Consider the following 15,875-nt stretch of genomic DNA (forward strand, 5'->3'; position numbering starts at 1 on the left):
ACAAGAAAACGTTTATTTTCCTACTGCTGCTCCCAGATGGGGGCTGGAACTGGATGTTTTCCAAGGTCCCCTTCCAACCCAACCCATTCTGTGATTCTATGAAACCTACCAAGGAAAATTGTGCTACTGCCAGCCATTCAGTTTCCCGGCTCCTGTCTGGAAAGGTGCAGGAGAACGGTGGAAAACAAGCGGGATGCAGGGACGGAACAACGCCCGGACATAAGAGTGGCCCGAGCTCCCCAGGGCGAGAATATGGGAGATGCAGCTCCCTTCTACAGGCACCGTGTCCCGCAGGTGCGCGGGGAGCTGGAGGGCGGCGAATGCCCCGCCCGGGGTACCGGCCCCGGGGCAGCCTCGGGCCCGCTCCGCGCCCCCCGACCGCGGGGGTCAGGCCCGCCGACAACCCGCCGCGCCCGCCCTGACCCGTCCCGCTTACCAAGCCGCCGCTGCCCGCGTCCGCCACATCCTGGGGGCCGGGAAGGGCCGGGAGCAGCCCGGGAGCCGCGGGAGAGGGGACAGGATGAGGGCAAGGGCAGGGTGAGCCGCTTCCGGGCACCACCCGGTCCGCCCGGCTGGAAACACCACCTCCCCCCCAAAGGTTCCGGGCGCAGCGGTGGCCGGGGGGAGGGTTTTGAGGCAGCGACAGCTGCGTGGCCGGGAGCGGAGAGAGGGTATGGATCCGGCACTCCGGGATCACGGATCCCTCACAGCGGGGTCACGGATCCGGCACTCCGGGATCACGGATCCCTCACAGCGGGGTCACGGATTCCTCACAGCGGGGTCACGGATCCGGCACAACGGGATCACGGATTACTCACAGCGGGGTCATGGATCCCTCACACCGGGATCACGGATCCTTCAGAGCGGAGTCACAGATCTGGCACAACGGGATCACGGATCCCTCACAGCGGGGATATGGACCCGGCGCATCGGGATCACGGATCCAGCACTCCGGGATCATGGATCCCCCCCTCCAGGTCTCTGTGCCCCCTCACACCCCAGTGGTGTCAGGGCTGCCCTCAGCACCTCGCCCCTGTGCCCTTGGCTGCCCAGGGCTCCCCCAGCACCCCCAGGGCCGGGGTTGGGTAGGGTGGTGAGAAGCCCAGCCCTAGGTGGAGGCATCTGGTGGTACTAGAGTCTTACACCCTGTTTAAATAAGAGTCTCATAGGAGTCCCCAGTTGTTGCCCTTGGAGAGTGCTTGACATGGGCAGCGTTGCTGCCTTGAAATCTGGAAAACACAAGGTGCGTCCCAGAGGGCTTCTGTGGGCTGTTGGGGTTTTTTTCCCGGCAGTCCCGGCAGGACTACACTGAAGTGTAGTCTCCCACTGAAGTGGGAGGCAGAGGATGCACTGAGAGAGTTTATCAGATCTGTTCATCTGCCCTCACACAGGATCAGCCCTGGTTAGGTAATTTCCACACCTGTCACTAAAGACCACAGGTGTTCGAGTGTTCACCTGGCAGTGCCACTGTTGAAAGTATTCCCTCATGTTTCATCTGAATCTTTCCTGCAGCAAATTAACTCTATCAAAAATGAACATGGATATTTTCTCAGATTATGTGTTTGAAAACTGTTGCCATGACCCTTCTCAATCTCTTGTGGTTTTTTGGGGGGGAGGGTTTTGTGTGTGTTTTTTTTTTTTTTTTTTTTTTTTTTGTTTTTTGTTTTTTGTTTTTTTTTTTTCTCCCCTCTTTTCCTCTAAATAAAACAACCCTAAGTCGCTCCTCCATATTTTAGGACTTGTTTGTCATTCTTCTCAGTGCTCTCCTGTGACCTGTCACCAGTTGATTCACAGCTTCCTTTCAGTAATGTGGCCAGAACTGTGTGTCACGTGCTGAGAAACCAAAAGTAAGGTTTGGGGTGGTGTAGAGGTCAGGCTTCTGTTTATATTGTGGGATTTAAAAAAAAAAATAAATTGCACAAGGATGACATACTACATATGTGTATTTTCAGGACTGAGAAAAGTTACTGGGACGAGGTGGGGCACATGCTTTTGCATCTTGCTTCCCTACTTTTCAACTATTTATGTATTTATAAGTTTAAGAGACTATATTTGAAATCTTAATCTTTGCTTTTGTCTTTTGGCTTGACCAGTTCTATTTGTTATTTATATCTGACTTTTTAAAGGCAAGTTTAAACTGAAAAATAAGAATGAATAGACTCCATAGGACATGTTACAAATAACTTTTTATGTATAAACATAAATGGAGAGTAATTCTCACTCTGAACAGTAGAGGGCGTCATACAACTAAATGTTCCAATTCAGGAGAATTGAACTCTTTAGAAGTGTTTTCTCTAGGAGATCGTGAACCTGGTTAGGGAAATGAGCAGATGTCACCATCTTCTTTGGATCTGGATTACCAGATTTTGATGAAATATTATGAGAGATTGTCAAACTATGGAAATGATTAAAGTTTTACACCTTTAATCTGTTTTTTCTTGGTTTTCAGTTGCAAAGATAAATACCCATATAAGGGTGTTCTGTAGGAGCACAGACTGTCAATTGGAGCTGGGATAAACCTTTAAATAGTGAAAAGATTGTATGAGTCTTGGTTCTTTGTTGGAGACCCTGGTTTGCTGGGATACTCTGCATGCAGCTCATCTCTCCTGTCTGTGACAGGGCAGCCAAGGACCGCTTCTGCACCTTGTTCTGCTACAGACACCAGAAAGAGCAAGGTTGTTGTTTGGGAAAGCAGCAAAAGCTGACCAGGCAGAAAAACCGTGCGTGATATTCCTGTTTTCCATCCCTGGCACTCCCAAAATAATGAGTCATTTCCCAAAATCATCAGCCTGCCTTAGAAAAGGTACCTTTGCAGTTGTTTCCTACCTATTATAACTTCTAGAAAGCAATGCTCATTTTTCCTGTGTAATCAGGTTTATCAGAAATGGACTTTAATGCATTGGGTTTTTTTGAAGTTTTAATTGAAAATCACGACTCTCATGAACTATCTGGAGTTCCCTTTGCTCGCTCTCAGAAGAACAAAATGAAATATCGAGAGGCTCAGATTGAGCCTCAGAGTTGCAATGGAGGAGGTAACACTCTAGCTGGGGTATGGAGAGCACCTTGTTCCCCCTTGATCTTATGCAATAAATCATTCTTAACACAGCTTAGGACAGTTGTATCCTTTTCAGTCCAGCCTCTCCTCTGGGCTCCTTTTGGAAGTGTGGCAGGTGTCAAGGCCAAATAACTTGGCTCCAGTGCCACCTGCTCATTGGCAGTATTTTCAAACACATCTGTCCCTGTCCTGCACATCTGGTTTGCAGGTCTGTGCCTGTCTCACATTATAAGCAGTAAGCAACTTTTATTATATTAACTGTCCTAACTCCCTTCATTTCTCCCATTTCAGTTTCTCTGAGCCTGCCCACTGAAGGATAGGCAGTGGTCTTTCCTAGTGCTTGAGTTATCTGGGACTTGTACAAGTCCATGCCGCATGCCTAAGGAATACAAGCTAACTCTTGATCTGTTTCAGTTTCCCTATAAATAATATTTTAGTTTTCTTAACATATTTGCTGGAAGAACAGGTTTTCCTTTCTTGACCTCATACCTAAAATATTTGTTGTGTAACTTCTTAAAAAGTAGCAAAGTACAAGGAAATAGTAGAGAAACGGGAATGAATCACAAGACTAATAAACAAATACAGCCCAATAGTGACAAAAAAAAAAAAAAGTGGTGGTAAAATCCTCAGTGTTTTCCTGCCAGCTTCCTTTTGGCTCTGATTTGAAGGTCAGAGACATCTATATCCAGCTCACTGACATCAGCGGGAAGCTCCAGTTTCCCCCAAGAGTGAGCAAATAACCTCAGTGATGTCTCCCAAAGCTATATGGTGAGGTCAAAAGGCATTCCATGTTGATATTTTTAATAATGAATAAACAACCTGGTTGCAGATCCTACATAGCTGGATCCTGACACAGAATCAGTGCATAAATCCACATGCACAAACTAGGGCCCTTGTTTACAATTCCAGAGCCTGGATTTTTTTCCAGGGCATATGTGGGGATCACTGCTGGACACTTAGTTCGGACTGATTGCTAAGAGTGTTAACAACAGCAATGCCTATTTTCTTTCTTATTTGGACATGCTCCTGGTCTCCAGTGATTCCATAATCTCTTGAATAAAAAATACTCCCCTCTTGCCCTCTCCTAAAAGTTTCATGCCAACAGCACTTGCTTGCACCTATCAGAGTTATGACCCAGAGTCATATTGTGGCAAACACTTGTGAGATTGAACTTTTTCTATCTTGCAGTGTTTTAGAGTGAATTCTGCACATACTCTCAGAATTGCAAAACTCCAGGAACAGAATGGAGGGAGGAGGGATAAATGTTACCTGCTAACCCCAGAGAGGGAGGAGCTCCATACTTCAGACATCAGCAGAGTTATAAGGAGGTGTGTACTCAAAGCACTTCCTCAATGTAGAATTTCAAGCATACTATGCTGAAGACCTGTCCCGAGGGTGCTCTAGAAAGTCTCCAGAGGGTCATTTCATGGGGGAAAATGCTACCAAGAACCATTATGCACAGCTTAACCAGGGAGAAGAGAATGAGATGGTAAGTTTTATCTATGTCTAGGTCTTTCTCTGCTTGAAGTAGAAAGTGGCGTGTGTTCTGCAAAAAAATGCTACAGACTGTAATAGAATTATGACTGGTTGGGGTGTTCCCGTAGACAGAACAAACAGTTAGAAAGGGATACCTTTTTTTTTTTTTTTTTTAGCGGAAAGAAAATAGGGTTGGTTGTGTCCACTGGATTTAACTGCTTATCCCCTCCAACAGGGAATGGCTCAACAGATTATTGATGTGGTGTTACAAATCTAGGTGGAAGTGGTCTAATATGAGCTTTATGGATGGGTTAGAGTGGTGTCCCTAACCATTTGACAGCTGAAACTCCAGGGTCAGCTCCACTTAGGGAACTGGAGGCCTTGGCTTTTTCTGGAATATAGAAACACATGTTATGTTTGCATAAATTATTGGCAAATGTGGTCTACTGAATTGGCAACGCTGTTCCAGCCTAAGCACCTTTATAAAGCTGGATTCCTGAACACAGAGCTACCATATTTCTTTCCAGAGTTTCCCAGGGAGGAATATGTCTGCATGCATTTTGTAACATGTGGAAGTAAGTCTTATACTTACACAAAGTATCTGATCTCCTGCCTGGCACTTCTCTTCAATAATAACCCCAGTATATGATTGAAGTGAATGCGGTGTTTCTGAGCTTCTTTGGCATTACAGTGTGTTATGAATCAGCTATTCACATGGATTCTGTCCATCTAACAGGTTCTGTTGGAGATGTCAGATCCATAATGCAGCTGTACAACAACAATTCTCATACACATCTGGCAAACACAGCACTTCTCAAAATTCCTGTGCTGCAAAGCCACTGTAGCTCTGCTGTGACTGCCTGCAGGATACCTTGGTGTACAACAGCCCCAGCAAAGCCATTGAAATACAGTTACTTGCAAATAGACATGACTGTTCACTTTCAGAAACCCTGGAGAAATCCTCAAAATCTCATTGCTGAGAATTCTATTTTAGTGAAAAAGTGACCGTGTCATGGAAAAACACGGACATTTGTTATCTCTAGATACGAATGTAGATTTTCAGACAGCTCTCCCAGCCATACAGGGAAAGAGAAAGGCCACATTTTTTGTAATGCAAACCTGGGTAATATGGGATGTGCTGGAGAATTTAGTACAGGGTCACCCAGCAGCATGAACTGAGCAGTGCAGGAAGCACAAGGCTCTGGCTCTGAGGGTGGGGACTAATTAGCTCAGTGCAATACAGAACCCAACTGGCTCTGCCACCGAGTTACTAAACTGCTGGAGGCATCTTGCTCCTGGCTCTAGCCCTGGTGCTGATGTACCACTGATCCACAGCTCCAAACAGCTGCTGGGTCTGTGTTTGTGCTCCGCCCTGCGTTGTCCTTCTAGGACCATAAACACCCTGTCACGCTCTCACCACTGTTGGCACTGTCATTAACAATACCAGAACTGAGTTTGAGCCAATTAGGTTTAAGTGGATTGTTTGGTTCTGTGTACAGTCACACTATCGAACTCTGCATGTCCATTTCCAGCTTGGGACACCCAAGCTGTGCTTGGATGGAGCCAGTTATCCCAATGTTCTTGTTTCTCACCAGTATCACAGTGAGCCCATGTGCCCTGAATTGGGTGTTCAGGAGTCTGCATTGTGAATCTGACGTTTGGGTCCGTCTCCACTGTGAATCCAGACTGTCTCACAGTTGCCATGCTCTCCATGTCTGCAGTGAACGTGATCAGTGCTCATTTACCTGAGATTCCCAAATGGAAATCAAAGAAAAAGACTGATAAAGAACTTGAGTAGTAAGTGGAATTAAAACCATAGGCAAATTATGCTAGATTAGGCAGGAATGCACGTGTGTTTGCTACATATATGTAAGAGAGAAAAAAGGTATGAGTATGGGATAGAGGAAGATATCCATGAAGGTGTATGATGTACTGTAAGAGGATGCAGAAAAAGTGCATGTGTCTACAGAAAAGGAGAACAGCTAGTGTGTGTATCTGTGTGACAGAAAAAAAGAAATTAATATGTAGGTGAGAACAGGTGTGAAAAAAGAGACAAAGAAGACTGTTTAAGCAGAAGAGTAAAGGAGAATACATGAGATAAAGAGAATTGTGTGCAGATGTTCTTTCTTTTTTAAAATAGTGTATTTTAAATTACTGGCAACCACAGCAGCTATCAGTGGCATGTAATGTCTCAGTGACTCTGCAACATCTTTTTTTTAAATTCAAAGCCATGAAAAAGATTTTTGACATTGTTTCAACAGTCAGTTTAATGCACCTGAATCAAATCATTAACAAGCAGTTCTTGACTTCTCAAACAAAATCAGATCACTTGGTGTAATAACATAACAGCTGACATTGTGTGGGTGCCAGTTCTTCCAGAGTAGAATAGTTCAAGTAATTTTGAGAGCAAGCAAGTAGTTCATTTGAACTCTGGACATGCAATGCTTCCCTGTGTTGAACAAGCTGACCAATTTGCTGAGGAAAGTTGGGAAGCTCTGATGTGAAGAAATGCTTTAGGACAAGAGGGCATGGTCTTAAGCTGTGCCAGGGGAGGTTTAGGCTGAATATTAGGAAGAAATCCTTTACAGAGAGAGGAATCAGACATTGAAATGGGCTGCCCAGGGAGGTGGTGGATTCACCATCCCTGGAGGTTTTTAAGATGAGACTGAATGTGTCACATTTAAGAGTAATCACTCTGACTGGGTAGGAAATCTACCCTGTATGTCCTTGTGTATGTCTTTGGGATTACCTTACGTGGTTGGTGAACATTTGCTTGAATGGAAGTTCACTCTTCTGGTATGCAGCTAAAACTTAGCAAAGTATATTCAGAGCATGAGATAATCTCTCTCTCTCTCCATAGCCATTTGTAGTACAAGAAAGATCTAAGTAGTGTGAGAGCACTCTGGACACAGCAGCTTGCCTCAGAGAGTGCTAATAATAAGCTATCCTTCAGAAAAATCTACTTGAAGGTGTTTTTGAGAAGAAGAAATTTTTGGTGGAATAGGAGGAGGAAGGAAAAACACAGCTTTATGCCCTCTGCCAATTTGATGCTCTTCTCAGTACAGCTTGGGAATAATCATTCCCTTTGCACAGACCCTAAGGTGTGAAGCTTAAGTTTGCAGTGACAGAATTCGACAGGCTACTGCTTCAGGAAGAATTTGCCAAAGCCTGTCTTAAGCATGTGTTCCCCCGTGGCTTTTGGCTGAAGGAATTGAGAACTGCAGTCAGCTGGTGACCCCCAGTTTACCACTGCATATTGGCAGCTGTCTGCCTCCTACGGGATGACAAAATTGTGAAGAAAATCTGATACAGGAATTTTAAATATATTGAGTTGGAAAAAATTAACTTTTAAAATTAAAATAGAATCTGAAGGGTACAATCTTCTTGCTAATGGAATAATAATGAATGTTGCTACTGCTTTCAGAGGCAACAGAAAAAAATCTCTAATGAAACAGGTTCTGGTTGGTAAGAATGAGGTTCAGTTATTAAATTCCTTGTGAATCTTAACCAGTCTTTCAAGTCTAATCCTATTACCTGTTGTTATAGAAACAGGTTGTTCGTAATAGGGCACCTGGTGTTTGGGTTACCAGAAATATGATCATTCACAGCCATTGTTTAGGCTCCCTGCTGGTAGCTACAGGCTTTGTTTTCACCAAAGAAGAGAGTGTCTGAATTTGTTTGATTTTGCATTTAAATTCTGCTGGGAAGATGACCTGGCAGCTAGAGGCATTTTTATTTTTAACAAAGTAACAAAGACTTGCTGGAAACCAGAGTGATAAACCCTTTAATACTGGCTTTGTATGATTGTAAAAGCAGCTAAGAACCTTTCTTGCCAACTGAGCAGTTCTGGCAACTTTTTCTGTCCAATAATCCAGGGTCCCTCCCTAGACCCTCCACTCGCAAGTCAAACCATTTTGTTACAGGCACTCTTCTGACTGTTGGGAGTCTCAATAGAAAAAGGATGTTTACAGATGAGGAAACAAAGTTTCACAGTACACTAGAATTTCTTAAAAATTGTTCTACAGAGATGAGATGAGTACTGTATACCAGCCTATTTTGTAGACATTATCACCTCCTATCAGATAATGAGAAGTCCTTTGGAGTCTTACATATTGTTAATCTTTGCTTTGTTTTGCATCATATCTTAGTCTGGTGCACTCAAGAACCCAGGTTATTTGACTGTGAAATGTTATATGTGCCAAATGCAGTCATTGAACTCTAAAATCTTGCTCATACACTAGAGAGGTTGCCAAGGTGCAAACCTGTATTCATCAGACCCCTCTTCAAAAGAAGCATGTCTGCACCAGCTCAGCCTCTGTGTGCAGTGAAATAAAATGCAACTGAAGTTATTTCCTTAACAACATAAAACTAACCTGACAGACATATTCTTACTGATGACATCAACACCAGGACTTCTGCCAGTCTTGAAATTATTGTTTGCCATAGTTGACATATATTTGCTTGGAAATCTTTGTAGTACAGGCTGAACGAATCCTGAATAAGCTTGAAGAATTTCTAAATGCTGATTACTGTAAGTCATCCATGTGGCTGAATAAACTTGCATCATGTGTATGCCTGTCCTCCCTTCTTCATACACATTGTGGGTATCTCTTTTGTGGGTCTAATATTCACCTTTTTTTTGGAGAAGATAATAGTTTTGAGAATTCTTCTAAAGAATTCCAATATTAACTTATTGGACAAGTGAGAAGTTTCTGTTTCAACAAGGACTTATTCATGTATTAAATTTTTTTTATGAATGCAGCATTCATTGCTATAATCCTTCCAACTAAAATCACAGGTCAGGAAAAACTCCTCAACCTAACAGAACATTCTGTTCTGAAGTTAAGTATTGAAAGGTTCTGACTCAGGGAACTTTGTCACAAGAGAGGTTTGGAACTCATTCTATTTCCCTGCCTGGCTTTACTTCTGAATGATGTGACCCAGGTAAACTGCTCCAGACATTTCCAAACTGTGGGAAATGCTCTTCTTTGGCTTTGACTTTAAATTCCTTCATGAACATCCAGATACAAAACAGCAATTAACAACATCTGAAGTTTATTCTTTCCCAGCTTGCTCCTTGTAGAGCTCCTGAACAGCTATGTTATGAAATGTCACATTCATCAAGACATGAACTAAAAAACTTGAACAAACTCCTGTGTTTATTCAGCAGGTCATGCCCTTGAAGGGTCATAACAGCTCATTGGTTATCTATCTATCTATCTATCTATCTATCTATCTATCTATCTATCTATCTATCTATCTATCTATCTATCTATCTATCTGTCTCAGGAATGTCCCTTGTGAGAAGCAGAAAGATCCATCACACAGTGTAATTGTATCCTAAAGACTGTGGCCTTTTTTTTCCCCAGATGAGCTGTTTTCCTTGTTTGCTTCTCTTCTATTTTTCGAGATAAGGAATACTGATGCATGCTTGGTTTTGGGAAGTGCCTTGAGATCTACAGATTCAAATCCCTTTTTAAATGGAAGCTGTTCTGGAACAAAAAGGCCTTAAAATGTATGCAGGCTTAGGTGGACTTGGATATGTATTTTCATATATCAATGCATGGTTTCCTAGGCAGAAAAATACAGGGTCTGTACTAGCTCTGTGGTTATGTTGTCATACCTTGCTTGGGGAATCACTGAGCATTTCAGTGGAGAAGAATACTGACAACAGAAGATGATCCCAATGACTGCTAATCACATACAGAGCACCCAGGTTCCCCCTTCTTAATTTTACTAGCTACAGCCTTATTGACTTCTCAGATGTTGGGTGTAAGACACAAAAGCTGAAAATTAAAGGAATGATTCACTGGCAGAAGTAAGATGCACATGGCAGCAATCTTGTTCTTCCCTACCCTGACATTCATGCCCATCCCAATTTGAAAATATTGTTCCTGTTATTCCAGGTCCAACCATACATTGGATGAAGTCTGAAGGCATGTTCTTTTAACAGTTCTTCCCTTAGGCATCTCTGTCTTCTTGGGAGTTCCTTTGCCTTGCTGACAAGCTGTAAAGTCTGGATCCAAACATGTGAATCTTGCTGGTATTGCTGTGAACAGTAAATTCACACTGTTCTATGTGTATGTACTATTTTGTATGCTGGTGCTGACACTTATTCTCTAACTCCTTTTTTAAGGATACAACTAGAGAGAGGAGTGGAGAGCCTTTACCTGTTTATAGGAATATGGATATTAATAGCACAACTGCCACAGCAACTACCTTCTAGCAACCTTGCCTATCTACTGTCCTCCATGGGCTTCCTTCTGTCTGCTGCAGGGCTGTCTTATTCTCTTGGTCTGCTCAGAGATTATAGAAGCCTTTGAAAATTCTCTGTGTGCATCTCGCAGGTGGTATAACCAGGTCCTGTGCAGTGCAGGCCACTTCCCAGTGTAGTTTACTGTATGTTTTCCCCCACAGTTGCCAACTTCTTCCCTTTGAAACCTCTTGGAGGTTACCTAGGATGACAGAGTGTGACTTTTGGAGAATGCCATAGAGCAGGTGTGCCGAGGCAGCGTGTGGAACCTCTGGGCAGGGCCTGAATTTCACATAATAAGCAAAGACACCAGCCCAGAACCAGGAATTATGCATTACTCATCCTTGCAATTACATTGCCTTTTCTTCTCACCTTATAAATGGATCTTGCAATATCTGTGGCTGCAGATATCTGATCTTCAGAAACAGATTGCACAGTTGCTGCAGATATACTAAGAAGAAGGAGATGGAGGAACTTTAATCCTTATGTTAGTAAATTCTCCTAGTCACCTGATATAATTGCAGCCTTGCAATCTCCCATCTTAGCACAGGCTGGGTCTCCTCTATGAATTCACTGTATACATTTCATTTCATGTTTACCATGTCCCTGCTAGCAGTACTGAGAAGAAATTTGGCCAGGGTACCAAGACCTGCAGCTCTTACACTGTAATGCTGACAGTCATCCCTTTGAAGTTTCGGGCAAGTCACCTTTCCTCACTGTAACCATTTCCCCAGCTTTAAAAATGGAACAATAATAATACTCACTCATATAGCTACAATAAGTAGCTTCTTTTGGCCCTCTGAACATGTAAAGCATTCTGCAGGTATTCATTAGTTGTTCTTGCTAAAAGTTATTATTATTTTGCGATATTGGGCCAATGGTACATTGTCAAGCCCCAAATTCCCCATACTGGAGCTATCATGGAGGATGGTAACAGCTACAAAGGCTGTGTCTGTGCCAAGTTGTGCACAGCAGCTCCAGCTGGTGTAGGCATATGGTGTCTGTCATTCGGCACCAAGCAGAGACACTGGCTGATTCTCTTAAGTGTATGTGCATTAATGCAGGGCAGCAGCAGTGCTTCTGATGCTGAAGCTGCCTCATCTTCTGCAGTGGGTCTGCACCCATCACTCATCTTCCCCTGGTGTAGATGTACTTAAGTTCTTCTGCTGTCTCACCCAGCAACTTTGAAAAAGCTAATCAGACAAATATTTATTCCTAACTTGTGGTCTAAAGGTTAGGACCTCTATATTTTTATATTATTCCTGCTCATGCATATGTATAACAGTGTTTCAGGCTGAGTTTCATAACTAGATAAAAGTATTGGTCAGGATACAGCAATATAGATTTTGTGAAGGTGGATGAAAAGTTTTGCGGAAGAGGAAAATTTTTTGTAGTCATGTTTAAGATATGTAACAAAGGGGAAGGTATAGTATTCTAGGCATTTCTTTATGACAAATAGTATTTTAATTAATTTAATAGTAATTTAAATAATAGTATTTTTCCCTTGTCTTTGCTGTACAGGACATATTTGGCTACAAAACTCAAAGCTGCCGAAAGGCCTTGTGCATTACTGGATACATCTTGTCCTGTGGGGCTCTGTGGTTGCTCTTTCACTGGAAGCCAGAGTGGGATGTGTGGCTAAACTGCATCCGGTGCAGCTTGGAAGAAGCAGATATTGTTCTCCTCAGAACAACAGTAAGTGCCTACTTTAATCTTTAGATTAGTCCCTAATATATAGTTCTTTGGAAGATAAGTTAATTGAAAGCAATATAGTTAGCTGAATCTCTTACATTGCTGGTTTCTTGCAATAATATTTTATGTGTACCATCACTGATCTAAAGAATTCTCAAGTATTCCACAAATTACGTGTATGGTGATGATTGGAATGGATGATAACAGCTGATCAGACAAGCTGAAAGAAATTGGGGTGATAAAACTTGCAATATCTGTGCTTTCAAGACTGTGTTTATTCTCAGTGCTTCCTCCTCCCTTCTGCCGCGCCTGTGCTTTCTACACTGTAATGCTGTGCTCCAGATTCTAAAGCATTTGTTTGATTGGCAGTGTCCAGCAGATCCTTTCTCCCTCCTTTTCCCCAGACTTGGCTGTCCCAGTGAAGATTCCCCTCTCTGCCCAAATTTACCTAGTGAGCCAAACTAAAGCTTTGTCTAGCTCTGTTCCCAGCAGTGTCCAACAGTGTGTCATGAAGGATCAGTGTAAGGAGGAGGGTAAGCTTAGGTTGTTTGTTTCCTTGGCTGTACATTTCTGTTTTCCATCAGCCCTTCCCCCTGTCCAGTAAGCTCACAGTCCTGCAGTTAATGCTTTCAGAGCTGTTATGGTTTGCTAGCAGTTTCCTAATACAGGTTCCTCTCTGCTGAGGACTGTACTGAAGCACTGCAACATATGCAAACCCTGATTTTATTTTATGGAAGCTACTGCAACATTAAAGGAAGCAAACTGAAACTGGATTCTGAATCCCAGCTGAGCCTGAATATTCCAGGAGCTGGCAGGGTTGCTTTACTTCCAGAAGTTTGATTTGTTCTGCTTCAAAGATTCCTGAACAATGGCGTTTTCAATGTTTGCAATTGAAAAATGGAACACTTGGTACCACTGTGTTTGAGCTACCTTCTTGAATGAGCAGGGCAGCATGCAGTTAAAATTCCAGGTTTTGAGCATCATAGATCTGCCTGTTGAATATTTTATAATGAAACAATCTGCATCCTAACATGCTGGGGGTATGTTTTTCATTTTTAAAACAACATATTAGGTTTAATAGCCCTTTTTCATCTTCAATTCAGTTTGCATTTTTAATTACTTAATCTTGTGTGTAATTTTAAAAAGATTTGCCATGCCAAGCACTTCTCAAATAAATGGGGTCTTAAATGATCCTTTATGTAATTAAACAAGAATTGAGTCATATTATATGGTCTTGTTATCAAGAAGTTTTCTGAAGCTTTCTCTGGGCATTTGAAAATTTCACCATCAATTTCTACCAACAACTGCTATCAGGCAGTTCCAAAGCTAAACTTATTTTATAAAAAGTAGGAAGATTATGAACTCAGTTTGTGTTAAAGGCCTGTCTAAGGTACCATAAGGGAGGCATGGTGCTAACATACTTCTTCCAATGAAGTGTTAACTCAGGAGTGACTGTGAGAAGGTATTGGCACTAAACGTTTTTCAGCACAGCACTGTGTTCCTTCTGATTTTCCCTTTACAGTATGGTCACTGCATCTCAGATTGTCCTGTCCTGTTTACTTATCCTAGATCATGATTTGGGTGTTCACCCTTATCAGCCAAGCACCAGACCTGTGGTCACTGAATTATTTGCAGTATTCACATTTTGAAAGAATAATGGTTCTGTTCCCATTCTGCTGATTTTTCTATCAGTCACAAGTTTTGTGAGTCTCCTAGTGGTTAATCCTTTCAAAAAGCTATGGCAGTGCTCTAGAAAGGCCTACGGTAATCATTCTCTCCAAGGTGATAATGAGTTTGTTCTGGTTTTGGGGAAAATTGTGACACTCCTCTTTTATACTCATTTAGGATGAATTTCGAATTTATTCTCGTGAAACTGTGACATGGATCTCTGCATCTGCATTTATTGAAAGTGGATCAGATTATCCAACCACTGCTGAGGAAGACTCAATCTTCAGCAAAGCCATAATGAAGCCAAGTTTTCAAGTAAGTAAAGTATTCCCTGCAGCATCTGGGAAATGATGGCAAATCTCAGCCACACTTCATGGAGTGAAAGTGAGTTATGAAACTGATCCAGCTAAGAAACTCGCAGTTTGAGGAACACAATGAGCTGTGGAAAAACAAGATAGAGATTCTGGAGAACTGTACTCTGTAAAAATGGTACTCACTCTGAGGTGGGTCATGAAAGGAATCCTCACTATTTCTCAGAGAAAACCTACATTACAAGTAGGAGAACTTCAGGACACTTGGGTTGGCAGTGAAGAACCAGAACTCCAAATGAAAAACTTATTCCTGGAACAAGAATCAAGGAATTTAGGGGTGACTGTGGGAAAGGGAAACTGTAGAGAACCAAAACCGGACGCCACAGTAACATGAAAACAAGGATGAATGCAGCCTGCAGGGAATAGAACAGAAAAGTGCCTAAGCACAGCTGCATCAGTATTTCCAGAAGTGTTTAATTAACATACTTTGCTTTCTTGCCTTTGTATGCACCAATTTGGGCTTTAAAGTGTGTGTGCTGGAGTCTTGTGCTGTTAACTGTTCTTGTAAACATGTATCCTGGTCTCTGCCAGTTCCATAGCTTTGAGATCCCAGTTAGGCACTGGGGAGAAGGCAGACAATTAATTGATCCAAGCAGATGACAAGGTCACTCATGAGTTGAGTAAACATAATTATCCCCTGTTTAGAACAAGTAGCAGACGGTTCAGTGACGTGTCTTAGCTTTACATATTAAATTGATGTGAGCGATAGGAATGCAATGATACATTTGCTAATATCTGGCTCTTGATCTAGATCACTGCACTGAGGAATCCATAAAAAAATCTATTTTCCCTTTCAGGAAATAAACTTCTAACTTAATAGCATTTCTTTTTATTTCTACAACAATTTTTAATAAATATTTTTATTATGAGCCTAATTTTAGCTGAGCAAAGCTGCTGCTGCTATTTGTACGAACATATATTAATGTCCATAAGAAAGTTTACTTTCAACTAGTTTAATCAATGGGCACAGTATGAAGAAAGTTGAGACTGGTCTGTAACATTTTTCAGAGGATTGAATTAGTAACATAAAAAAGGCAAGTATAGCCTCAAATAATAGGCCCTTTGAATTCATATCAATCAAAACATCTAGATAGAAATGACCAGATTTGAAAGCAGCAAAGAGCAAACAGTTTAATCTTTCACTAGCAGTTCAAAAGCCCGTACTTGTAAGTCAATTATAAAGCATTTTTGCCATTCAAGCTACTTAAGTCCACAGAGTTATGTGTAGTGCCCAAGAGCTGTGCTCTGTTCTGACAGAGCTGAGTCCCTGATTTCCCACTCTGGTTTTTAGCATTGCAAACATTGCAGCTCCTATTGCATGAAATCCTGACTCCAGACCTCTTAAGTTAATGACTGTGGT

General features: G+C 42.2%; 2 protein-coding genes across 7 annotated transcripts in view; one reads left to right on the plus strand and one right to left on the minus strand.

Moving 5' to 3' along the window:
• The window catches only part of OPA1 (OPA1 mitochondrial dynamin like GTPase), a 52,305-nt gene extending 51,728 nt beyond the window's left edge, over window positions 1–577 (minus strand). For all 5 annotated transcript variants that reach the window (XM_050308017.1, XM_050308015.1, XM_050308016.1 and 2 more), the window contains exon 1: window positions 437–577. In XM_050308017.1, the coding sequence (XP_050163974.1) occupies window positions 437–465 (29 nt within the window). In that variant the 5' untranslated portion in view covers window positions 466–577. The remainder of the gene's footprint in view (window positions 1–436) is intronic.
• Window positions 578–668: 91 nt separating this feature from the next.
• The window catches only part of LOC126636111 (probable cation-transporting ATPase 13A4), a 44,045-nt gene continuing 28,838 nt past the window's right edge, over window positions 669–15,875 (plus strand). The window contains exons 1-3 of one of the 2 annotated variants that reach the window (XM_050307996.1): window positions 669–977; window positions 12,306–12,479; window positions 14,322–14,459. In XM_050307996.1, the coding sequence (XP_050163953.1) occupies window positions 828–977; window positions 12,306–12,479; window positions 14,322–14,459 (462 nt within the window). In that variant the 5' untranslated portion in view covers window positions 669–827. Of the gene's footprint in view, window positions 978–4,389; window positions 4,545–12,305; window positions 12,480–14,321; window positions 14,460–15,875 lie in introns of those variants that run through there. The other variant, XM_050307997.1, reaches the window with a different exon arrangement.

The sequence above is a fragment of the Myiozetetes cayanensis genome, unplaced genomic scaffold, assembly GCF_022539395.1.
Source record: "Myiozetetes cayanensis isolate MyiCay16 unplaced genomic scaffold, myiCay2020 scf13, whole genome shotgun sequence".
NCBI classification, from domain to species: domain Eukaryota; kingdom Metazoa; phylum Chordata; class Aves; order Passeriformes; family Tyrannidae; genus Myiozetetes; species Myiozetetes cayanensis.